This window comes from Siphateles boraxobius, unplaced genomic scaffold (genome assembly GCF_051911475.1).
Source record: "Siphateles boraxobius isolate OS27281-9 unplaced genomic scaffold, OSU_SipBor_1 8, whole genome shotgun sequence".
In the NCBI taxonomy this organism is placed as follows: Eukaryota; Metazoa; Chordata; class Actinopteri; order Cypriniformes; family Leuciscidae; genus Siphateles; species Siphateles boraxobius.
The window spans coordinates 35,732,651-35,758,137 of record NW_027509208.1 but is presented as its reverse complement, the minus strand read 5'-3'; the positions used below and the strand labels follow the sequence as shown (position 1 = coordinate 35,758,137).

At 41.9% G+C, this 25,487-nt stretch overlaps 2 protein-coding genes across 3 annotated transcripts in view; both read left to right on the top strand.

Annotated features, from left to right (window-relative positions):
- olfcb1 (olfactory receptor C family, b1) overlaps window positions 1–5,858 on the top strand; it is a 90,299-nt gene extending 84,441 nt beyond the window's left edge. The window contains exons 7-8 of one of the 2 annotated variants that reach the window (XR_013200068.1): window positions 1,769–3,462; window positions 5,675–5,858. Coding sequence is in view for 1 of the 2 variants with exons in the window: in XM_077221193.1 (XP_077077308.1) it covers window positions 1,769–2,847 (1,079 nt within the window). In the remaining variant the exon portion in view is untranslated. Of the gene's footprint in view, window positions 1–1,768 lie in introns of both variants that reach the window. The other variant, XM_077221193.1, reaches the window with a different exon arrangement.
- A 429-nt stretch (window positions 5,859–6,287) lies between these two features.
- pcare2 (photoreceptor cilium actin regulator 2) lies at window positions 6,288–23,824 on the top strand. Its single transcript, XM_077221192.1, has 2 exons — window positions 6,288–9,186; window positions 23,292–23,824. Exons 1-2 carry the CDS (start codon window positions 6,536–6,538, stop codon window positions 23,350–23,352), a joined length of 2,712 nt encoding a protein of 903 aa, XP_077077307.1. The 5' UTR covers window positions 6,288–6,535; the 3' UTR covers window positions 23,353–23,824.
- Window positions 23,825–25,487: the final 1,663 nt, after the last annotated feature.

The window sequence follows — 25,487 nt, the reverse complement described above, 5'->3', positions numbered from 1 at the left end:
ATTCAAATTTGTTTAAAAGTGGACATTTCAAGCTTTCGCCTATAGGTTATATTGTTTCAGTTCTCGCGCTCCAGTTCACGGAGATCATGAAAGCGCGTAGGCTAGCTACTGATTGTTTTATTTTTTTTTTAAAAAGCACATTGTTTTCTTGTTATTATGAGTTTACACAAATAAAAGTAGTTGTGAATAATGTATTATTATTTTCTGTATTACCAGAAATGATAGAGTATTTTAAGTTGTTTCCACTGTTGATAGGAAAATGCAAGTGTTCGCGCCAGCGAAAAATTTGAAAGGTAATGGAAGCGCGGCTATTAATAAGCTTGTCATTAAGTCACACTGAATATTGATTACTTGGTCAACATACCCTTTTAAATTGCAATGGGATTTGTGGTGCTGTTTTCGGCCGCTAAACACCACTAAACGGATGGATTAATTTTTTCAAAGCAATGTACAGTTTTAACAGTTTTACAGATGTTTTTCAGATGTTATCGAGGGCCACCAGAAATGTTTCCACGGGCCGCCATTGGCCCGCGGGCCGCACTTTGAGAACCTATGACCTAGAATATCAAAATCGACTGCAGGCGGTGGATCCTTTTCCTATTAGGGCACTAAAACTTTGGAACAATCTTCCTAACATTGTCCGGGAAGCAGACACAGTCTGTCAGTTCAAATCTAGACTAAAAACACATCTCTTTGGCTCAGCATACACATTATAGACTTCTTAAATTCAATGCTAGGCTGCATAGTTTAGATCAGCCGGAACCGGGAACACTTCCCATAAATCCTGATGTACGTAGTACATCATAAGAAGGATGGTGTCTACGCTAATATGTGTCTCTCTGTTCATCCCGAAGTTTACCATGGTCCGCCGGATCCGGACCGTATCCGGATCTGATGTAGGACCTGTGCCTGGACACGACGACAACGCAGTCCTGAAGTGTCAACTAGTCTCTCCCTTGTGAAGGCCTCCTTCCCTTTACCTCTGTACTGATAAAACGTTGTCAGGATAATTCCGATTCACATGGCTACGCGGAAGCAATAAAAAATTCTCAGAGCCACTAGGCACTGTTTTATTGAAATGAGCGGCCGGATCGCATTAAAGAATTTTCTGTTAGAACAGTGTAGTGTTAGCAGCCCCTAAGTTAATAACTAATGATCGTTTCGACGGAAGTGAATCAATCAAAACTAACTTTATCTGGACAATAACTTTATTCTAGAGCTGCTGTAAAGCCAAAACAATCTCTGTTACTTTAATTTCCTATTATCACTGTAAAGCTGCTTTGAAACAGTCCATATTGTTAAAAGCGTTATATAAATGAAGGTGACTTGACTTGACTTGGTTTTGTAAGTTTGAATATCTGTCAGCTGTTAAATTTAACTACACAATTAGATCATACCAATTTAGCTCAATCAATTACCAAGCAATGCTTAATTTTGTTCAGTCTGTGGTGTTAAAAGGTCGCATTAGCAATTAAAGAAAAAAACACTTAAGCAAAACATGGTCAGGTTAAAGTATCTGAATAATTTTTGGTCCCAAATTTGTATAAATGTTACAGGTAGTCCACTGAATGAAGAATTTTTTGGGTATAATATGTCACAGTTTACTTCATTTTGCTATCATCACTTACAAAAATGAACTATAGTGTCCTGCACCCACTAGAAAAAAATTAATAAAAATTATATTTGTCTGAATCATTTTTGGTTTGACTGTATATTGTGCTTTCCGAGTTCAAAATTGATGACAAAATAAGTGTGTTTTCCTTTTCAGATTTCTCTGAATGCCTGAAATGTCCCGAAGGAAAATGGTCTACTACGGGAGCAAGTGAATGCGAGTATTTCAAGGAGATTTATCTGGTTTGGAATGACAGTTATCCCATAGCTCTGCTAGCGGCCACAGCGATAGGCTTGATTCTAGTGTTCACCTCCTTCATCATTTTCAATGTGCACAAAAACACCACAGTCATCAAAAAGGCTGACAACACGTTGTCTTGTTTCATGTTCCTGGGGCTGACGATCAGCTTCGCCAGCGTGGTCATGTTTATCGGCCGCCCGAACGAGCACCAGTGCAGGGCTCAGCAAGCCTTGTACGGTCTTGGGTTCACCCTCTGCATTTCCTGCATCCTAGTTAAAGCCTTCCGCACTTTCCTGGCTTTCCTGGCCTTTGATCCGGACACACAGCACCAGCTTAAAAAGCTCTACAAGCCTGTTATCAATTTGGTCCTGCTTACCGGTGCTCAAGGAATCATCCTGTTGTTCTGGATGACTCTGGGAAAGTCTCCTAGACCAGATATAAAGTGGCCTGAGAGTGGCCTAGAAAAATACGTTGTCTGCGACGAGGGCTCCATCATAGGTTTTGTGGTGATGCATGGTTACATAGCTCTATTGGCCTTCATTTGTTTCATTTTTGCATTCAAGTGTAGAAAAGTGCCACATGATTTCAACGAGACTGGCGTCATCATCTTCAGCATATTAATTCATCTGTTTGTCTGGCTTTGCTTTATTCCCATTTATATTGAAAGAAACAAAACCGAACAGCGGCACATTGTTCAGGCCTCGGCCATCCTGGCATCCAACTATGGCATAATATTTTGTCATTTTATCCCAAAGTGCTACATAGTCCTGTGGGAGCTGTCGGAGAACTCAAGGGCATCGATCTTGAAGAGGTTGGCTAGACGCATTATAGAGGACACCGCCACCGTGGACATTACCGTACTACATGAAGCTGGCCGGATCACTCCAGGCGCCATCAGCCCTGGTGTAGCACATTTTTTAAATACGGATAGAGGCGGTATAGATCGCACAGTGTCCCGCCATTTCCGGGTGAGGAAAAGACACACTACGACATAAAATAAAAGAGTTGTCTTGTATTCTTCGAGCAATTCCAGCAACAAACAAACACTTCCTTGGCCAGAACAGTGAGTCTTTCAGACTTTCTTAAATAATCTGGATTTTTCATCTTCTTCAAAAATGCTTTTCTTACTTAGTATTTCTGTCTTGTTTCCAGTCCAAATATCTAAAAATTCTTAAATCAAGATGCATCTTCTTGATGAGTAAAATGCCATACGATATTATGTCTTGTTTTCTGGACAAACAAATCAAAATTAAGTGATTTGTTGCTTAAAAAAAAGCTAAATTAATCCTAATTCAAACAGAAACAAGAATATTTTTCTTACCCTAGTGGCAGATCATTTTGCTTGTTTTAAGGAACAACTCACTTACTTTTGATTTATATTCCCAGAAAACAAGACATAATATCTTATGGCATTTTACTACTTTAGTAAAGACATCTTTATTTAAGGCTTTTTAGATATTTGGACTGGAAACAAGACAAAAATACTAAGTAAGGCATTTTTTTTCCAGTGAGTATACATTGTATCAATACTGCATGTAACCTATGATGGAAGTTGCTAAAACGGTGATTTGATGAATTTTGCTATATGTTTTTATATATTTACAGTCATGGTCAGAATTAATGGCACCCCTGGTAAATATGATCAAAACTGGCTGTAAAAAATAAATCTGCATTGTTTATCCTTTTTATCTTTCATGCAAAAAATTGCCAAAAATCTGACCTTTCATTGAAGTAAAAGAATTGAAAGTGGAGGGGAAATCACATTATGAAATAAATGTTTTCCTCCAAAACACATTGGCCACAATTATTGGAACCCTTTTATTAAATACTTTTTGCAATCTCCTTTTTTTAAGATAACAGCTCTGAGTTTTCTCCTATAATGTCTGATGAGTTTGGAGAAAACCTGTCAGGAGATCATAGACCATTCCTCCATACAGAATCTCTCCAGATCCTGTAGATTCCCAGATCCATGTTGGTGCTTCTCCTCTTCAGTTCACTCAACTCATCAGGTCAGGGAACTGGGACGGTCATGGCAGAAGCTTCATTTTGTGGTCTGTAACACATTTTTGTGTTGATTTTGATATTTGTTTTGGGTCGTTGTCCAGATGGAAGTTCCAAACATGGCCCATTATAAGATTTCTAGCAGAAGCCGTCAGGTTTTGATTTTTTATCTGTTGATATTTGATAGAATCTACAATGCCATGTATCTGAACAAGTCGTCCAGGACCTCCAGCAGAAAAATATGCCCACAACATTAAAGATCCAATGGTACATTAAATTGTACACATGGGGTACTTTTTATCCTTGTGTGCACCAAACCCATCTAGCGTGTTTGCTGCCAAAAAGCTTTTTTTTTTAGTTTCATATGACCACAGAACCCTATGCCGTTTAAAGTTCCAGTCATTCTGACAACCGAATATGCTGGAGTTTGTTTTTGGTCGAGCGAGGAGGATTTTTCTTGAAACCCTCCCAAACAACAGACTCAAGTAATCTCTGCAATTCTCCATCTGTGATCCTTGAAGAGTCTCTGGCCACTCAAACTCTCCTCCTCACCGTGCATTAAGGCAATATAGACACAAGTCCTCTTCCTGGCAGATTAATAACATCTTTAGTTGATTGTAACTTCTTAGTTATTGCCCTGATGGTCAAAATGGGTATTTTCAATTCTTTAGCTATTTTCGTACAGCCACTTTCTATTTTGTGATGATCAACAATCTTTTGATGCACATCAGAACTATATTCTTTGGCTTTACTCATTGTGATGGATGAATAAGGGAATTTTGATTTTCTTCACATAGCAGGAAAATAGACTTAAAATACTCTGTCATTTTTGGTCATACAGACTTAAGAAATATAAATAAATAATCTCTTCAATGTCTATTTTTTTTGTGTCCACTTACAATCGAAATAAAACATTGTGCTTTTCTAAAATAAAGAAAATAAACAGGGTGTGCTTTCTGCCTCTCCATCTCCTTTAACCTTTTATCTGGAGCACGTCTCTAAACTTAAACAAAACTCAGCGAATACTATTCACCCAAGCATGAGCAATATATCTTTGTTATCATTTAAGTTTGTAGTTTTAAAATATCTAATTCAAAACTAAAATAAATATTCTCTGTTTATGTAATATATAAAAAAAAGAGAGGGGTGTCAGCCGATCTCATTATCGTTCTCTCAGCTCATTATTCTGCTAATTTGACAGTATGTGTTTTGTGTTATGTGAAATGTGTATTTCAGAAACTTTATTTTTTATTTTTTTCAATAACCATGCATAAACAATATTCCCTCAAAAACATGTACATGTACATACATGTTGCTCACATATTATGGTAGCCCTGTTTGTCCTAAATAGAGTGTAATTACACCTTTGCCATTAATATGTTTATAAGCAACTGAAAAAAGCACAAATGTAAGGGCTTGTCCGTACATCTCAAGGACCCCAAAAACCCCTTCGACCCCAGAGGGTTAAACTTCTGTGAAACAAGAAGTCATAGCTAGACAGTTTCATGTTCCTAGTCACCCTGGTGTGCTAAAAAAAGGTAAACATTAATGGGAATATACTTCAGGGATATTTTACTCGTAAAAATTCTAGGGGTAGGCTACCAATAATTTTGGCCAACGTGTTTTGGAGAAAAGCATTTATTTTTATAATGTGATTTCCCCCCCACTTTCAATTCTTTTACTTCAATGAAAGGTTAGATTTTTGGCAATTTTTTGAATGAAAGATCAAAAGGATAAACGATGCAGATTTATTTTTTACAGCCAGTTTTGATCATATTTACCAGGGGTGCCATTAATTCTGACCATGACTGTAACAGGGAGTGTGCACTAACGTATTAATGTACTAAATGTAATGGTGAAGTGTGTAATCCTAAAAATAATGAACCAAACCGTTGCTACATCTGACCCATGGCACAGAAATTACACACCTCTTTCTGTACTGTTTCTTTTTGCATATTGTATATGTAAAACTATACATTTAATAAAGCTTTGAACTTTAATGCCATTATCAGTGTCTGCCACTGCTTGTGATTCTTGTGGATCATTTTACCCTGTTTAAATCCTGGCCTTTTCCAGCAGATTGCAGACATCACTGGCATAAATCCAGGGAGGATTTCAGTCAGAAGTAAACATCTAAAAATACTGCAACCTCAAGCCACACTGAACTTAATTCATCATCTGCTGGTTGTTGTTCAGTTTCACAGAAACAAAATTGATACAGTCACTTAAATAGTTTTTTTATGCAAACTGTTTCCACTGTAGAAAAAACTTCACTGAAGAATTTTACTATATATCTTGATTCTAACGGATAGATAATGTTAATTCAATCAGAATTAACCAGTGGTATAAAGAAAAGAAGACAAGGTAACCAGCAGGGTATCTGATTAGTGAGATGAGCTTATGTTCTTAAGCATGTGCTTTATTCCTGTAGCTTGATCGTGTGTGTGTGTGTGTGGGGGGGGGGGAGAATGGAAGCTTCAATCCTGGGCTCTCTATGACATACAAAACCAACTGGCCAGCGGTAATAAGTACAGAAAGACAGGGATTGTGGACAGGGACAGTAAAGGACAACGGGACACAATTGGTATGATACGTAAACAAGAACCAAGTTGAGGTTTTCTGACACACCACTTTCAAATCTGCAGTCAATCAAAAGAAAAGCAACAGGATTCTCCCATCAACATGGGGTGCTCTCCCTCTAAAGGTCAACTCTTCAGCAAAAAAGCTTTGCTGTCTGGATCACCGGAAAGCCAGAAAACTGCTGACCTGCCCTCTGATGGGGCACAACTGCAAATCAAAGAAGAGATAAACACTGCTTCAAAAGGTCTAGAGATACAAGAAAATGCAAACCACATCGAAGGTAAGAGATCCTCAGTCGATGATGTAGTTTGTGATGCCGCTGTGATAGTCGAAGAAGAAGCTTCTGAGAAGATGCTAGATGTGGTCCGCTCTCAGGATGAACAAGAGGGCCTCTTAGAAAACCAGAAAGAAGGAATAGAGGAGATACAGACAAAAGATAAGCGAGAAAAGCGGAGGAGGCAGAGGAAACAGAGACTGACAAAAAATTCCTGTGCGCAGTCAAAGGCAGAGTTCATACTGAAAGCCCACCAGGCAGCCTATGCGTACCTGAACCCCAGCATTTCCAAATACGAGTCTCTTTTAGGGCTCGTAAGCCAGGCTGCTCAGACCCATCTCTCCGTACAGACCGCAGTAGCTGCAGCAGTCGTGCACTACGAAGAGATCAACCAGGCTTTGGAAGAAATGGCCACTGAAGGCGAGCTGCTGCTGAGGGAACATGGACACAACATGAAGTGGCCTGCTTTACTTAAAGACTATCCACCTACGACCAAACCAAGCAACGACCTGAACCAGCTTCCCTCCGAACTGCTGCAGCACATGCTTCTTCACTCCACAGTTCAGGTTATCTCAGTGGGAGACTCTGTGAAGTGCCTGAGTGATGCAGCCTTACAGGAGCTAGCTGACTACGTTGGGTCCCTGTCTGAGGTCTTAGGAGAGAAGCTGCGGGCTAAGCATGCGGCAGAGGAGCGCCTAAAGCAGGTTCTGTCCCGTGTGGAAGCTGCTGCCCTCAGGAATCCCGGCCCAGAGGACTCTGCGCTGCACAGTGAGGACAGCGGCATAGGGGCGGACAACGAGTGCCAGAATGGCTTCCGTCGGAATAGAGGGAGCTCGGGATCAGGAGCAAACGCTGGAATAACATCTGTCTTCACCACTGGCTTCTCTCCAGATCAGCAGCTCCATAACGCCAATGAGGAAGGCACAGACAATGATGATGATGATGAAGATGAGGATGATGAGGATGCAGAAATTGAGGATGACATCAGTGGAAAAGATGAGCTGGGGAGGTTGACCGACAAGACAAGGGGAACAATGTATGGTTCTTCTGAAGCAAACTCCAGCTTTCCCCCAGATCAGGGTGGCATTCAAAACCAAGATCAAGTCACGACCAGTAACTTGAAAAGGAAAATCGGACGGCCAAAAACAGCAGACAATACTTTTCAGATAAAACTAAAACACCGCTATTTAAGACGACCAAAGCGCTCGCAATCCGCTGAGTGCTTGTGTAGCAAAGCAGAAGAATCAGATCCTAATGAGGAACAAGGTAACCCGAGGAACATGCACTGGAGGAGAAAAAATAATCTCCAAGAAGACCATGGAGGCCATGTACGGACAAAGATGGGAAGAGGTTCATCTGTAGGACAGTGCTCCGCAAGGTACTACGGCCTCCAGTATGGCAGCAAAGGGCCTTTCAGGGCATTACAATCTAGCTCTCCTCCAAAGTTTACTCCAGAACCACCGGGGCGACATGCTGTCAAGAGGCTCATTAATACATTTAGCCAAGGGGTGGAGGATCATTCAAGACAAAGTTCTGTAGACCATAGATCGGTGAGAGTTAGGGGCAACAAGAAATGCTCTCTCCCACTGCTGCAGACCAGCAGAGAAGCACTTACCACCAGTAGGAACATCAAGAGTAGCATCTGTTCGCTTGAGCCCAGACCGGCTGACAAACCTGAGCATCTGGATATAGACAGCCTCCCGCCTCCACCCCCAGAAATGCTCATGGACAACACATTTGAAAGCAGCGTAGGGTGTCCCGCTGAGGACCGGGCTCGTAATTCACAGTGCAGAGGGCAACGACTCCGCACTTTAACTCAAAGAGAGACTGCTCCCCCCAACAGGGCACACATCCAGAGAGCAATTACTCAGCCACTGAGGCCGGATGCTTTGCAGGGATCCTGCATTGAACAGGAATACAATGCAGGTTTGCGAGGTTCTGCGACTCATCAAGGATGCAAGACCCACAATGAGGGCGAGACTGCAACTATGCACTCAAAAGGTTTCCCCCCAACGACTCCTCCAGTCTCGAGGACACGGCTTCCACCCTCCTGTCCCACTCTGCACCACCCAGTGCCAACCCCTCAATCCACGACTCCTCCAGTGTCGAAGACACAGCTTCCACCCTCCTGTCCCAGTCTGCACCACCCAGTGCCAAGCCCTCCATCCACGACCTGCCCCCCGACTGGGAAGTGGACTCCATCAAACACCTCCAGTGTTTCAGGCTCTCAAGGATATGTTGAAGCCCGGGCTGTGTTCTGTCAGGAGAACCCGCCACTCCCTCACACATGGACCCCTGCATGTACGTCTACATTGCCTCGGCCTTGGGGAGAACCTGCCAGACCTCGCCTTCAAACCTCTTTCATGGGACTCCTTCCGTCGGGTCATAGGTCATCCCACACTGAGCCGCCGCAGTCATTGCCTGATGCCAAACAGCAACAGGGTCCGGGCAGTGACGACACACCTTCCACCAGTGAGGGGTGAGTACCTTCCAGCGTCATTCCTTGTGGTGCAATATGTAGCAAATCTATGGCACAACAAAGGTCTGAATACAAAAAGACAAAACAGGTAGAACATGACTGAGCCTGTTGTATCAGATTTTGCCAATCTTTATAACAGGGCTGAGATTCACTGGGGAGACTCTAGTTGGGAAGATGTTTATGTTTACTTTTATTTTAAAAAAAATCAAAAATTTATTTCAATTAATTTTTGATGTATTTAAATATAAAAGTTAATGTTTCCTCCAAAGATTGTTTTATTGTGTTTAATGTTTTAACATTTATGAATTGTGTGTGGCCCAAACTCTTCTTCATTCAAGAGTATCTCTGCTTCGATCTGCTTGGCCAAATTAAAAATTCTGTTGAAATTCCTTCGGTTTCACAGACATGGTTTAAGCTAGTTTGAGCTGTCTGAACTGAAAGCAACTTGCACTGACAAATCTTAAAATATATCAGTGCCATTGTTTTGTCTCAAGATGCACATCAGTCATGTTTTTTTTCTAAGGCATGTTTATAAAAGCTACTTAAATGCCCTTATTGAACTAAGGCCTAATCTGTGAAACCGAAACATTGTGTAAGAATCTGCATATGTATATAGAGAATTTAACAGTTGAAACAAACCTTTTGAAACATTAATCTTCAGGATAAAGTAGAAAAGGTGTAGAATGTTTTGGATGGCAAATTCTCAGTTTAGTGCTTTGAATATAAACAATTATTAAACACTAAAAATTAATCCAGTTTTAAGGGAAAGGGGACTTAATGTGCATTATAAAATTAAAATAATTTGGATAATGCTTCCAGAATACATAATAATATTAAATAATATTTGTTTGAGGGCCTTAGACATTGGTTTTTAAGCATGTATGTATTCTAATATAAGAATTCTCAGAAATAATTCCAATTGCTTATTAAATTTTTTTTAAAGAAAAACTTAGAGTATTAATGAGTTGATCTCCCCCTCCTTCTCACAACTTGCTTCGTCACATGAGGTTATGATACTGATTTTACTCAATGAACTGCACAATCCTGGAAATTAAGAATCACAACTTTTTTGTTTTAAAACCGAGATCACGATTCTGAACTAAACAAAATAGCAAATAATTACTAAAGGTTCTGACAAAATGTTAATTGCTGCAGTCTGTTTAAAAATAAAATTAATGAATTCAAACAATTTTTTTTAATCAGTTTGAATCAATCATTCAATGATTCACTTCTCTTGTTTCAGTACTGGATGAATCATTGATTTTAAAAATCTATTGAATGAATGATTCAATGACAAAAAAGCATTTTTTAACAGTCACTTGTCGCCACCTACTGGTGTAACAATATAATTGTAACAATCTTTTATTTGAAGGGTCAAGTAACTTTCAAAAGGTACCATTTTAAGATTTACTCTATATTAATCGCTACCGTAGCCATCAGTGTTTATATCCGAACTACAAACTTTTATTCCAGTACTTCTGTGATAATTTGAATTATTTAAGAAATATTGATACAGTTGAAAAGACTGTTTGTGAAGCGGTTTCATATCTATAGGCTAACTGCTCTCTTTGGGTCAGCGCCAACACAGATCTGAATGTTCACCGTGATCGCACTGGTCAATGCTTTATTAGACAAATCATTGTCATTTAGGAATAAGATCACGTGGATGTTGGATCTTCTAATGATTAATCGTGCAGCTCTACTATGCGTCTCATAACGGAAACATGGTCACTTTTCAGGCAAGAAATCATTATTAGACAGAGTTTGCATTAAACCTGATTAAACCTGGATCATTTCAGATAGCCTATGCAAATGTGGTTTCATCCATATCAAATTTAAAATCTATTAAATTAAGATTCCAGCTAAAATCTCAGTTCAGCCCACTTAATTTACCAGAAGTGATTTGCTTTGATTGATGTCCATCGGCTGCAACCTGCAGATATTATGGCCAATCACAAAAGTCAATTGTGCAACCAAATGTATAATACATCGACCACTGCATTTTTTATATATTTTTAACTTCGCTATGTTTTTGTGCTGAATTCGTATCACTTTCATAGGCTATTAAGTGAATAAAATATAGAAATCCTGATCTAACCTCATTATAACATAACTGTGGATCTGTTTAGTGTAGCTATAGTTACTGTATCAGCCACTTGTTTATAGCTAGTATCTCAGTAAACAAACGCTCTCATCTCCCTCCCTCATCTTCGGGGGTTTCTTGTTGAACTAATTTGACCCAGAAAAAAATAACATATTTGTAATGTACAGATTTCGATTGTTTTGCCATTACAACTGATTTCATCACCCTGTCATGCCTGCAATGTAAGCAAAGAATTAGCTGTAACCATCTGATATGTAATCAAATCTTACCTTTCCTGGTAACCGTAAACCACCCACAGTTACACAACTGCACTTTTTGGCAGATACTCCAACTAATAATGTTTGAAAATGAATTGATTTATTGAACATTGGTGTCTTTTATCATTTTACCGCACCAGAGGATTTTCTTTGTCTGACACCCTCAATATTTCAAAGGTCTCTGAGCCATAAAAAAGAAATGATCTTGCATTACATAAACTTTTTAACTTTAATATTTGAACTTCATTGAGATGACATGTCAATCAAGGGGAAAACCCTGCAGAAAACCAGAAGAACTGGGAAACTTATGTTTGCACATTCTTCTAGCTACGAGCCCAGCGTGAAAAACACACACACCACACACACACACACACACACACAGGAGATGACAAGATAAAGACAGTACACAGAAAAAATCGTTGTATCAAAGTAAACAAATTACTTCAACTTTTTACAAGTAATCGGTTTACTTTCTCAACTTAAATTTAATTTACACGAATCACATTTCTATATAGTCAATTGAAAGTAAAAATGCTCTTTCAACCAAAGAGATTTGTTTAATTAGCATTAAATTATATATTATTTTTTGGATTAACTTAAATTTTTTTTTTTTTACTTTTAGATATTAAATATCAAAATAAATACTAAAACAAAATGACACACATGAAATATCACATAATTTTTTTCTGAAAAAATAAGCCTTTTACACTCTGGAATCAAACATTTAACTGTTTATTTAGTGCAATCTTCCAACAAACTCACAGAAAACGGAATGTCAACTTGTTCTATAAACATTTGAGGGAGAATTCATTTGATTTAAAATACTGAAATTGTTTTTAGTACATGACTTAATAAATAGAACACCATTCAATAAATAGAACACCATTCAATAAATAGAACACCATTCAATAATAAAACAGTCAACAAAGTTATTTTGTAAAAGAAAAATAAATCCATCAATGAATGTATACATCAATTCCATTCGCTAAAGTAAAATTGTCACTCAGACATTTCTGATTATCTTGCATTCAATTTATGAATGTAACAGAAAACACTAAAAAGCACTAATATGGTGTTCATAAATCCTCCAGTGTAACATCAATTAATTTTTAAAAAAGTTTAGGTTACACTTTATTTCGATAGTCACTTTAGACATTCTACTAACTATAAGTAACTTTTCAACTACATGTAACTAACTGTCATTAGAATATTAGTAGACTGTAGTAGACTGTCAGTAGACTGGTAGGTTATGGTTAGGTGTTAGGGTTCGGGTTAGGAGAACAAGTTGACTTGTAGTTGCTAAGTTACTTATAGTCAGTAGAATATCTGTTGGGGGACCAACAAAATAAAGTGCTAGCAGATATTAAGCAGAAACTCTACTAATACACTAATGACAGTTAGTTGACATGTAGCTGCAAAGTTACTTATAGTTAGTTGAATGTCTAAAGTTGACTATCGAAATAAAGTGTTACCAAAGTTTAACATCAACATTGAAAGCTCCTTAAAGCTGCTGTAGGTAACTTTTGTAAAAAAAATATTTTTTACATTTGTTATAACTGTCATTTTGTCCTGACAGTAGAATATGAGACAGATAATCTGTGAAAAAAATCAAGCTCCTCTGGCTCCTCCCAGTGGTCCTATTGCCATTTGCAGAAATACACCGCTCCCGGTCAGAAACAACCAATCAGAGCCAGGAGGAATGTCTTAGCAGTGTCAATCACGCTCGTGTACGCGCTGATCACACCCCTCTCTTGCACAGCGCGAGCGCGTACCGTCGTTCAAACTCAAGATTGCCGATGTGCATCAGCTGTGCTAATGGCGGAGAAACAACCTAAACTGCCAATTTCTCGAGTGGCACCTGCTCATAAAACAAAGAGGTAAAAGGAAAAAGAATGATGACGATAAACAAGCGAAAAAGAAAGAATTAGACAGAGCCCATTGTGTCAAAACTCTAACCGCATAACATGTAGATAAAATGTCACGCACTGTGCTAAGCAACAATTGAAACCTTCTAATTCACTGGCTTGTCATGTTGCCGAAATAATGTACAAGCAAACCTTATCTAGCATTACATATCGCTAGAATAATTACTTGCATACTGTAACGTTAGTTACCGTTATATTAACGTTATCTTACTAGCTATATATATAACTTATAGAAAGAGTGCAACATTATAAAGTTACATGTATTGCAAAATACATAATGATTTGAGGACCAAGTTTGTAGTCAAAGTATGGACAGGCCATAGTCAATGTAAAGCATATTGTTGATGTTTCGTCCCTATTAGTGAACGTGCAATAACTGTTTAAATCCACGTCATATATTAAGGCGCTCAGTTCAGTTTTCCTATATATCTCAGGTGAAATTTGGGGCTGTAGATAGTTTAAAATTTCCATCAAGAAAATTAAACATCCATTCTATTTACTATAGAACAAAAACAAACAATTGTCACTCAGACATTTCAGATTTAATTGTAATAATGATTTCATTAAATTAAAGAGTTCCGGTTAACACTGAAAACTTCCTAAGTGATTGGGCACAAAAAAGGAAACAATATAGTAGCCATATGTTTATAATATGGTTTGTATACTAAGAAACGTACTCCGTTACATACGTAACCTCGGTTCTCAGGGACATGCGTAACCTCGGTTCTCGGGGACGAGTATTGCGTAAGTTGCTTACACTACGGGTAAAGTCATCTTTTCTCGAGATATTGAAGCCAAATATTATCCTTAATTTTGCATTTATTGTCAACGCAGTGCAGCAGCCAGCAGACCTAGAGCAAGCCATCTTGCGTGCTCATTGGCTGCCGTGCGGCAACTGCTGCAGCCTACCACTGAGCTTCGTGTGACGTCACGCCCAATGAGGCTGCATCACTGGTTTCATCAGCTGAAGCGAAAACGCTCGTAGGGCCTGCACGGTCGGGTTACGCAATACTCGTTCCCTCTTCTAGAGAGAACCGAGGTTACGTATGTAACCGAGTACGTTCTCTTACAAGAGGTTCTCAAATATTGCGTAAGTTGCTTACGCTACGGGAACCCATTGTCAACGCCGTGCGCGCCCAGCCTCCACTTCATGAGTCCCAGGGATTCCCGGGGAACATAGATAAGTGGGAAACAGGTGGCCAGCAATGCGGGCCAGCACTTGTCATAAGCACATACAGGGTATACAGAGTGGCGTCGCCGGTCCATATAACTATTCACCATATAGTGCAGCTCAGCCAGGAGAGCTAACGTCGCGTGAGAGTAGTCTGCGCATGATAAATCTGGGCAGGATATACACACCGCTCACACTGACAGAAGTCTAGCCTGCAAGGCAGGAACTTCCAGGTTATAAACCTAACAAATGTGGACGGAGAGGCCCAGCCTCCCGCCTCACAAATGTCTTGAATGGAAATTCCACTGGACCAAGCCCACGACGAGGCCACGCCTCTGGTGGAATGCGCCCTGATGCCCTTGAGGCATTGCAGACCTTTAGACTTATAAGCGGATGAGATGGCTTCCACTATCCATCTGGACAGGATCTGTTTCGAGGCGGCGAGACCCTTGGTGCACCCACCAAACGAGACAAAGAGCTGTTCCGAACGCCTGAAAGAGGAGGAGCGCGTAATGTAAGCCCTCAGCGCCCTAACGGGGCAGAGGAGATTAACATCACTCTCACTATCGGATGCCGGCAAAGCCGAAAGAGAAATGACCTGCGCTCTGAAGGGGGTGCCCAACACTTTAGGGTTAAGGATGACTTTAGAGTCATTCGGCCCGAACTCAAGACACGCAGCCCTAACAGATAGCGCATGTAAATCTCCCACACGTTTGACTGACGACAGAGCTGTCAGAAAAAAAACGGTTTTGAGCGAGAGGTACTTTAGGTCCACGGAGTCTATCGGTTCAAAGGGGAAAGCTTTCAGGGCCTCCAGGACCAATGAAAGATCCCATATGGGAACCGAAGGGGATCACGGGGGATTCATCCATCTGGCTCCTCTAAGGAAGCGGATGACGAGCTGTTTTCTTCCTACTGACTGACCGAGCGTCGACTCAGCGAACGCTGCAACGGCCGCCACATAAACTTTAAGCGTGGATGGAGACCTGTCCTTATCCAACAGCTCTTGAAGGAAGCCAAGCAACCACGATTGGATTGCGTAATCGTGTTCATCACTCCTTCTGGCAGGACAACGGGTATCCGTTGATTAACCATACGTGCAGAGACCAGCGCTCTGGATGGGGATGCCAGATTGAGCCTCGGGCTTGAGAGAGGAGATCTCTCCTCACCGGAATCGGCCAAGGAGCTGTGTGAGACAGCTCCGGGAACCAGGTTTGATTCTCCCAGCGCGGGGCTATAAGGAGCACCGAGTGGCGCGTTTTCCTGATCCTCTTTATTACCTGTGGTAACAGAGAGACCGGAGGGAAAGCAAAAAGTGGGAGGCTGGGCCAGCGCATCCTCGTTCTTTGTGAAGAACCTCAGGCAATGAGCGTTGTCTTTTGTCTGTAGCCTGAAACTCAAGCCTGGTGAGGCACTTGGGCGTTGTAGCGGGCGCATGCGCAGCAGGCCCAGCTGAAGCACAGCCGCAGCTGATGCCATACAGCCTAGTATCCTCTGGAATGTCTTCAGAGAGGCGATGCTGCCCTCCTGGAAAGACGCAGCCAGGCGTCGATCACGGTGCGCGCGCTGTTTCGATAGGCAGGTCGTCATAGCCACAGAGTCCAGTTCTATTCCTAGAAAGGAAACTGACTGACTGGGCAGTAATGAGCTCTTGGTCCAGTTGACCGTGAGGCCCAAGCTTTCCAGATGACTGAGAAGCACTGTTCTGTGAGATAACAGTTCTATCTCTGACTGTGCTAAAATCAGCCAATTGTCCAAATAGTTCAGAATTCGCAGTCCTTTCACTCTAAAGGGGACGAGAGCCACATCCATGGACTTCGTAAATGTACGGGGTGCCAAAGACAGGCCGAACGGGAGGACGGTGTATTGATATGCCCGACCGTCGAAGGCGAATCTCAAGAATGGGCTGTGACGGGGGACTATCGGAATCTGAAAGTATGCAAAGTCCCTCGGGCGAATTTGCGCTAAGATTTGTCTGGTCGTGAGCATTTTGAACGGCTCTCATGAGAGCTTTGTTCAAATATCTCAGATCTAAGATAGGTCTTAGAGCTCCTTCCTTCTTGGGTACGAGAAAATAACGGCTGTAAAAGCCTGACTCGCTCAGAGAAGGAGGTACTGGTTCTATGGCCCCTTTGCACAGCAGTTTGGCTATTTCTGCGCGGAGTAGATGCGCTACATCCGCTTTCACTTTTATCTCGGGCCGTGCTCGAAAGCGAGGGGGACGGCGAGCGAACTGAAGCGAATAGCCCCGTCTTATTGTGCTCCGCACCCATTCTGACACACCTGGAATAACCTTCCATGCTCCGGGTTCCGATCGCCGCACTCTGCGGGCGCGGGAAATTGAACCGGAGGTGTGTGCGAGGTGCGCGCGCCCTCGCATCTCAGGAACGGTGGCTCGCTAAAAGGGGGTCGCCGTCTGGATCACTTGAGATGACCCGATTACTGGGAATGGGGAACATTTTGTGACGATATTTAATGCGAGCGGAGCCTGGGGTGAAGTGTTTGTCAGTAAGCGCTCGTGAGAGGGCAAGTGACTTACATTCATAACTTAGCCGCTGTGAGGCTGTTGCCGTGTAACAGAGCGGGCAGCGAGTAGGTGCGAGCACATTCTCTATGTTGGGAACATTCTCTCTCCACATCTAGCACTCGAGCGGCATTTGCCAGCTTTATGAGAGTGGGCTCTGTGAGTGTGTGAGACACGTGGGGCATTGTGTTTATGTGTAGGGGTGAGCACTGACTTGTGGGCACTTTTTCTACACTTAAAACATCATCGGCGTGAGCCGGATAACCAGAATTTATACTCTTTCTGAGATTTCTCTGGGTCACCATAAAAACGGCGTTTGTGTGCAGGCGAGCGGGTTGTGTTGCCGACTCATTGCCTGCTAAATGTACATCTGCAGTAGCCTTCTCTGAGGGGACTGACAGGATGAGATATTTTGACGGTGGTCCGGCCGCGGCAAGACCCAGCCATCTTTTCCTCTCTGGTGTTGTTAGGAGGACTTTTTCTGCTCGGGCTTCAGCGCAATCCTGGCCCGGGGTCCCCTGTCGACGCTGTGGAGGCTGGGGCTGAGCTGGGAGCTGACTAGCGTGTCGTGCAGGTGGCTCGCGTGGGCGGCTTGCAGAGGAGCTAGAGCGTCGAGGCAGGAAAAGGTTCATGGCCTGCGAGGTCGATCTGTACTTCGGAGAAGCGGTCGACGATCCCACCACTGGGCCGAAGAGACCAGTAGGGGGGAGCGGCGAGTCGAGAAACGCAGAGCGCTCTGACTCCCTCATATCCGCAAGCGTCAACCAGACGTGCCTCTCTGTGACAATGAGCGAGGCCATGCATCTGCCAATTGCCTGAGCCGCGGATTTCGTAGCACGAAGGGAGAGATCCGTTGCGCTCAAATTTGTGATGGCAGCTGGGTCCTTGCTTTTCTCGTCCCATTCGCGGAGGAGATCAGCTTGGAGGATCTGCAGCACAGCCATCGAGTGCAGGGCGGAAGCAGCTGGTCCGGCGGCAGAAAACGCGCGGCCGACAAGGGCTGAGGTGGTCTTGCAGACTTTAGACGGGAGGGCAGACTTTGAGCGTCATCTCACAGAGGGCGGGCAAAGGTGCGCTGCGACCGCCTCTTCCACTGGGGGGATGGCTCTGTACCCCTTCTCGGTGGCGCCGTCCACTTGGGAGAGCACCGAGGAGACGTGAGTGGAGCCTCGCGGAGAATGGTGCGTTCCACGACTTAGAATGCTTGGCATGAAGCTCTGGCAGAAATGGCGCAGATCTGGAAACGGGCGGGGGGCGGCGGCTGTGTGTTGGGCGCGGGCTCCTTAGGCGGTGACCAATCTAGGCCGAGTTGGTCGACGGTCTTCGAAAGGAGGCGTATGGGCTCAGCGTCCATGCAAGCCCGAGTCCTGCTGGATTCCTGGATCGAGGAGGAGGCGGAGTGATGGGAACTCGACCACTCCTCGCTGTCCGATGCCAGGATGGAACAGCTGTCACCTGGGTATGCTCCTTCAACTTTGTCCCCTGAGGCGGCGGCAGTGAGGGCCAAAGCCGGCAGCTGCGCGTCCGGGAGGGGCGGAGAAGAAGAGAGTGAGGCTGGTGGGATGCAATCCGGCGAGCACTTCACTGTGGCCTCAGGCTCTGGAATCCTCTGCGCACGGCACTTCTTGCGCAGTCCAGAGGGTGGAGTGACAGCATCCGAGGTGAAGGCTTCGAGTCGAGCCCGCAGGGTCGACAGTGGAAGCACTCCACAGTGTTCGCAGCTGCCCGAACCCAGGGCGAGGGCTGCGTGGTCTGGGCCCAGGCAGAGCGCAAATCACATGGCGGTCTAGGGCGCTGAGCTGGGCTCTGCACGAGCCGCAGGAAAGGCACGACATTTAAATAAAAACACTCGCGCTCTTTTAGAGAGAGAAAAGCAGCGGCGAACACTCACAGAAGGCAAGCACAAAAGGATACTCAACGCCGGATGGCGTTGCAGGCACGGAAGGCTGAAGGTGGCGAAGACGGCCGGCTTCTTCAGGCGCTTTCCTCTGCGTGCTGGTCGCTAGTTTCGACGGCGGAAAAGGGTTCTCTCAAAGTCAGCAACTGAGGACAATTCATGTAAAACCCCAATACCATCAATGACAATGCTGATGTGCAGTGGAGTGCTTACACCATCACTTTCACAGAGCACAGAAATGGGCCAAATGTGGCCTGACCAAGTTCTTTCTGTGCTTCATCTTTCTGGCCAATCTGAGAGACACACAAGCACAGAGAAAGTGAGAGCTAAGCAACTAAACTGTTACTTGGATCATTTTAAAGTATAAATCACTCTTCCTACTTTATTTTTCTCTTCACCAATATTTCTTCATCAATCCAATGTCAGAAATTATGCAATCCACTCAATGAAAATACAGATGTATTATACAATCTCTACCGATTGTAATTGTATAATATAGCTGCAAGCAGCCATTGCCGGGGCCAAGCGCAATGAGACGACAACAGATGCCAACATAGCTGGGAGTGTCAGACCAACTGCAGCAAGGAGCAATTAAAGACATTTTAAAAGAATTTTGGGCAAATGGCTAAAAAAAAAAAAATCATACATACAGTAACTTAAGATGATTTAATGGTTTATCACTTTCGACAAATAGTTAGTGCAGTTACGAAATTGATGTGATGTGGTCAGAGTGAGGTGACAATGACACACAAAAAGTTTGGTGTCCAAATGTGAAGGCATTGCAGAGATAAAGCCCGAATAGTCATTTTGGCAGCATGCCTCAAATTTGATGATGTGGTATACGAAAACGGTTTTGTCTATCGTCACGAAATCCATAACTTTTAGTCGGCATGGTCTTGAGATGATACAGTTTTGATTTTGGTGAAAATCGGACGAATGGTCTAGGAGGAGTTAGAAAAAGAAGGTTTTAAAATAAAATAAAGATGGTGGACAGGAAGTTTGGGCAAAAATGACAAACTTTGTATCTATGTTTTTGGCATAGCCCAAGGAATCTATTAAGACCAGTGTCGTTACAATAGGCAAATTCATTCAAAAGTGATTAGCATTTTTGGAAATTTAATTATAACTTTTGACCAAAAGGAGTACCTTTTGAGCACCTTCAGGGCATGCTGCTGATGGCACATACTGAGTTTCGTAATGTAACACCAATGCATTCGTTAACTATAGCATTTTAAATCACAAAAATGTATTGAAGTCAATGGGAATTTCATGATTTGTTCTATTATAGCGCCAACAAGTGGCACAATCCCACCATTTTTTTCAAGTGTCCTCAGAGTGAGCCCATACATGTGTGTGTCAAATTTGGTGAGAACATCTAATTTCGTTTTGGAGTTAGACAAGTGTTTAGACATTTATAGGTATTAACACATAAAAAAATGACCCACACATTACTTTGTTTACATTTTCATGCTACTTACTATTAATATTTTGACATTTGGGCATTTTTGTTTAGCTAACAACCTATATTTCAAAATTTCTGACGGTGGTTTCGTCTCGATCGGTCAAACGGTTTCAAATATATTGGCAAATGTTTTTTAATCGCTCTATCACAACGCTACACAAACTGTAAGGCGAAACCTAGCATGGGTGATATCGTTGGACTCGGCAAGGATTCAGGAAGCCAAGGAGATGACCACACCCAGAGTTATAAGCATTTGAAAAAATGTAACTCAAGTGGTAATAGAAAAACTCTATTTTGAGCTGGTTTGAAACTCCTTAGGCTTCTTCAGGGTATCTTACTGATGACCCATATCACGTTTCGTAATGATATGTTCATGCGTTCAGAAAATACAGCATTTTGGTACAAAATTCAAAACGGCCGACGCCTAAAATGGTCGATATGTAAAAATTGGATATCAGTCGACTCGGCATGACATCCTGAATCTAACGAGTCCGAACCAGTAGGTGGCGCTGCGCCGAAAAGCTGCATGTAGCCTCAGGTCATGCTTGTGATGATATGTACCAAGTTTGGTCTGAATACGATAAAGCGTTGCGGAGATACAGCCTTTCGCCTGTTTTCGCAAGCGCTATGTAAAATTAGTTTGCGCAGTATTCGAGAACGGTTTGACAATCGACATGAATTCCATAAATTTTTGTCGGCATGGCCTGGAGATGATCTGGATCAATTTTCGTGAAAATCGGAGAATCGGCCTAGGAGGAGTTTGAAAAGTAGGTTTTTCTGAAAATTCAAAATGGCGGACAAATTCTCATGACGGTAAATGACGTCACATGATACAATTGAATCGGCTTGAGCTAAGGAATCAGTGGGAAAAATAATTTTGTTTTTAACCCTTATGGTTCTAAAGTTATTAGCATAAACATGAGTGAAACTTTGGACAGTTGGTGGCGCTAGTGGAATTGATTTAGAGACTCCAAATTTGCTATGGCGACAGTTCAGACTGTCCTCTATCAGTGTGCCAAATTTCACAACTATCCCGCAAGCGGTTCTATGGGCTGCCATAGACGCCCAGTCGGAAGAAAAAGAAACGGAAGAGGAATAATAATAAGAACCGGAACAGATACAATAGGTGTATCCTATTCTGTCCCTCGCAACAAGCAATGAAATTACTTTAGACCACTTGAATCATTATATTAGAATTTCTGAAGGATTGTGTGACAGATATATAGATTTCCGATCTTAGGCCTAATCTGAGCATGCGAGTCGTGACTGCCTGTGTGAGTTTTGTGGACAGCCGGATGGGGCACGATATTTGGCCGCCTCGTAATTCCCAATGCAGGAAAACCCCAAATAAATCATGCAATTTAAAGTCCACAAATGATCTATTACTAAAGTATTTATTAATGGCTATCCATCGCTTACTTAGACCTATAGCTACCCTTGAAATATCCGATGACTCTGAACAGCCTTTAAAGTAGCAGTGTGTAATTTTTAGCGGCATCTAGTGGTGAGATTTGCGAATTGCAAACAGCAAGTCACTTGCAGCCTATCCCTCGGTTTTCAAACTCGAATGAGAAGCTACGGTGGCCGACGTAAGACAAAAGATGTCGTCGTCTGAGTCTGAGTCAGCAGCAGAGAGTAGTAAGTCAAGCAATGAGGTTTCTTTAGCGCTGTTTGTTCGCTTTCGGCTTCGGTAGACACATGACGTCACAATATGTCGACCTTCATAGAAGGGGATTCCCGCGCCTATGTAGATATAAATGTCTCATTCTAAGGTAATAAAAACATAACGGCTCATTGAGTAAGGTCTTTATACACCACTGAAAACATAGTTATGGATCTTATATTGCATTTCTGTCAATAGATCCTAAGAAATATCACACATTGCACCTTTAAAATTAAACAAATATTCAACAAAACGCATGCATTAATGCATTGCATTCTACTTTAATATCATACAAGTGTATATCAACGGCGACAAAACTTAATGAAAACTTATTTGTAAGTTTATTTGTAAGGTTTCTCGACCCAAACTCGATGACGTCAGTAGTCACGTGGTTTGAACGTGGACGTAAAATTGTAATTTGATTTAAAGCAATTAGTTTAAATTACACTCAAAAAACGTAGTTTTACTTCAAGACAACTAAACTAAATTACATTCCACCAATGGCAAGGCAGAAAAGTGAATTTATTGATTCAGATCAAGTATAAAAAGTTTAACAATGACAAGCCATATGCACTTTTTTCAGTGGGGGAAGTTCATAAGTTCAGTGTAAAGCACTTCTCACATGTTTCTCTGAGTGTTACATGACTGAAACAGAGGGTTGGAGAGCTGTTAATCTGATCCGTGTTAATCTGAGTGAGGCTCAGTGTAATCCTCACCTGTCCTGATGGCCTCATTCACCATCTGTGTGTCAGCATTCATTACTCCATCAAACACACATCAGCTGGAGCCCTTACACTGTAGGCTTACAGCACTTACAGCACCGACAAGGCTTACAGCACTTATTACCTTGTTTACCACTGAAAACTCATATTTATATATATATATATATATATATATATATATATATATATATAAAAGATACAAAGTTGTCATTTTAAGAGTTTAAACTGTTGTGCCCTGAAACACAGGATTTCTGCACTTACAAGATCTTAAAGATATTCAAATTTCCCATTTCAAGGCTGTTTAAAAGATGTGTAAGTGTTCAGAAAAGTGTGCTTGTATAGGACTTGTCCTATAGATGTTTCTGTGTGTGTGATTTCAGGACGCTGAGAGCGGATCTGGACACACACGGCCAGTTGGACATCACACACCAGCTGGACTAGGCCTTTTCTCTCTACGCAGATCTGGGACATTTCAGGAAACATTTCCAAACAAACATCAACACCACTATGCTTAAAAGAGCTTAGAAGTGTAAAAACAACGACGTTTCTGTGTATTTATTACTCTGTTAATCTCTTATTTAAGTGTGTGTTTACCTCTGTTTGTAGCCTGATCTTTCTATCGGTTTTGATACGTAACACAAAGGAAATGTGTTTCAAATTTCTTCTTATATTCTGTTATATGGCTCCTATCATACTCTCTCCTTATTTATCAGGAGCTGTTATTGTGACTTACTCTTAGAAATATCTAATCCTATCGCTTCACAGTGCGTCTCGTTCATAAACTCTTACGATTATTATCTGTTAATTTGTGATCGTAGTCCATCTGTGTGGAAGACGCTGAGCTCTTCAGATTTCTGCATGATGTTCTGTTGAAATGTGATCTGATCCTCAAAATAAACACACACACACACTTCTGCAGTGTCCAGTAACTACATCAATATTTCATACTTGTTCTCTGTAGAAACAATAAAGTCACTGTGGTATTTCATCTGATGGACTCACCAGCGCCACCTGATGGACAGCAGAGAGAAACACTTCAGTCTGAGTCTCTGTGTGTTTGTGTGTTTGTGTGTGAGAGAGAGAGAGTCTCTATCTGTCAGCACCACCTGATGGACAGCAGTGAGAAACACTTCAGTCTGAGTCTCTGCGTGTCTGTGTGTGTCAGAGAGAGTCTGTCAGCACCACCTGATGGACACCAGTGAGAAACACACTTCAGTCTGAGTCTTTTTCTCTGTGTGTGTGTGTGTGTGTGTGTGTGTGTGTGTGTGTGTGTGTGTGTGTGTGTATATGATATGGTGATATTATATTAAACTTTTGCTTTCCGATACAAACAGTCTCTGATAAACTCAAGGAAATGCTCTCTCCCCTGTGCTGATATACTCACACACACCATACCTGTCAAGTATTCCGTTTTGGCCGGGAAAGTCCCGTATTTAACCCTTCTTTCCCGCCGTCCTCTCGTATTAGTATTTTCCCGTAAATCTCCCGTATTTTTATGGAGGACCAACTCTACCATATTTAAAAATAAATACAGAAATAAATAAATGCTCAATAAATAAATAAGCATGCAATTAAATGCCCCCAAAAATACAATAAACAAATGTAGGTAGAAATTAAATTATACAGTGAGACATAAATGTATATATCTCTTTTAATTAGCTTCTTTATTTATTCACCTTTGTAATAATTACCTCATTTATTTATTGTCCTTTATAATCTTCAACTTTATTTATTAACTACTTATTTTTTTAAGTATTTATTTATGTGCATGTTATAATATTTTTGTCTGTTTTATTCTTCCTTTGTATTTTTTTACCCTATTTATTTCTTCAATGTTATTTATTTCTGCCTGTCGTTTTTACATTTCTGTATGCATTTCTGCCTCATTATGCAAATGAGGAGGGGCTGTGTCTTAAGGGGTCAACTTCTGCCCATTGGTTTGTTAGCATTTTACTGCATCGGTCGAACCTACATTCCACCGGCCACAGTCACAACAAAGATGGCTACCTACGATGAAGTTGTCAGTGAGCGGAGGCATTTAGCAACTGTTTTTGAAAACAATGCTAACGTTTGTATTGATTTTATTATTTTTCGTTTGGACGCTCTGACAGAACGTGTGTTTCAGTTAGCGGCACACGTGGACACAGATGTCGACAATGTAGTTTTTCAGAATCTGGAGGAAGCGGCCCATCTTCTTAACTCGGTCGCTAACGTTAATCACACACCTGGGATAGCTGGTCGCCCTGCTTATATGCTGCCTGTGGACGCCGTGGAAGGACTTTTACATGCGGGTTTGCCTGTGGGTGCCATTGCAAGACTTTTGGAGTCAGCGAAACAACAGTTCGTCGTCGGATGGCAGAGAATGACATTAGGTGAGTGTACCATTAAATGTGATGCCAATAGAACCAGTGTGTGTAATGTTACCAAATCACAAGAATGACACCGGAGAAAGACAAACCCTTCCTAGCTTGTGTTAATTTACAAAGTTATGGAACTAAACAAGAACGCATAGAAAGTAACGCTAAGTCGCACACACAGTGACTTCAGACTCCACTTTAGACTCTCCTCAAAAGACC

Coding starts and splice junctions, on each gene's coding strand:
- pcare2 (XM_077221192.1), top strand. CDS start 6,536: ATGGGGTGCTCTCCCTCTAAAGGTCAACTCTTCAGCAAAAAAGCTTTG. Junction 9,187..23,291: donor ACACCTTCCACCAGTGAGGG/GTGAGTACCTTC, acceptor GTGTGATTTCAG/GACGCTGAGAGCGGATCTGG.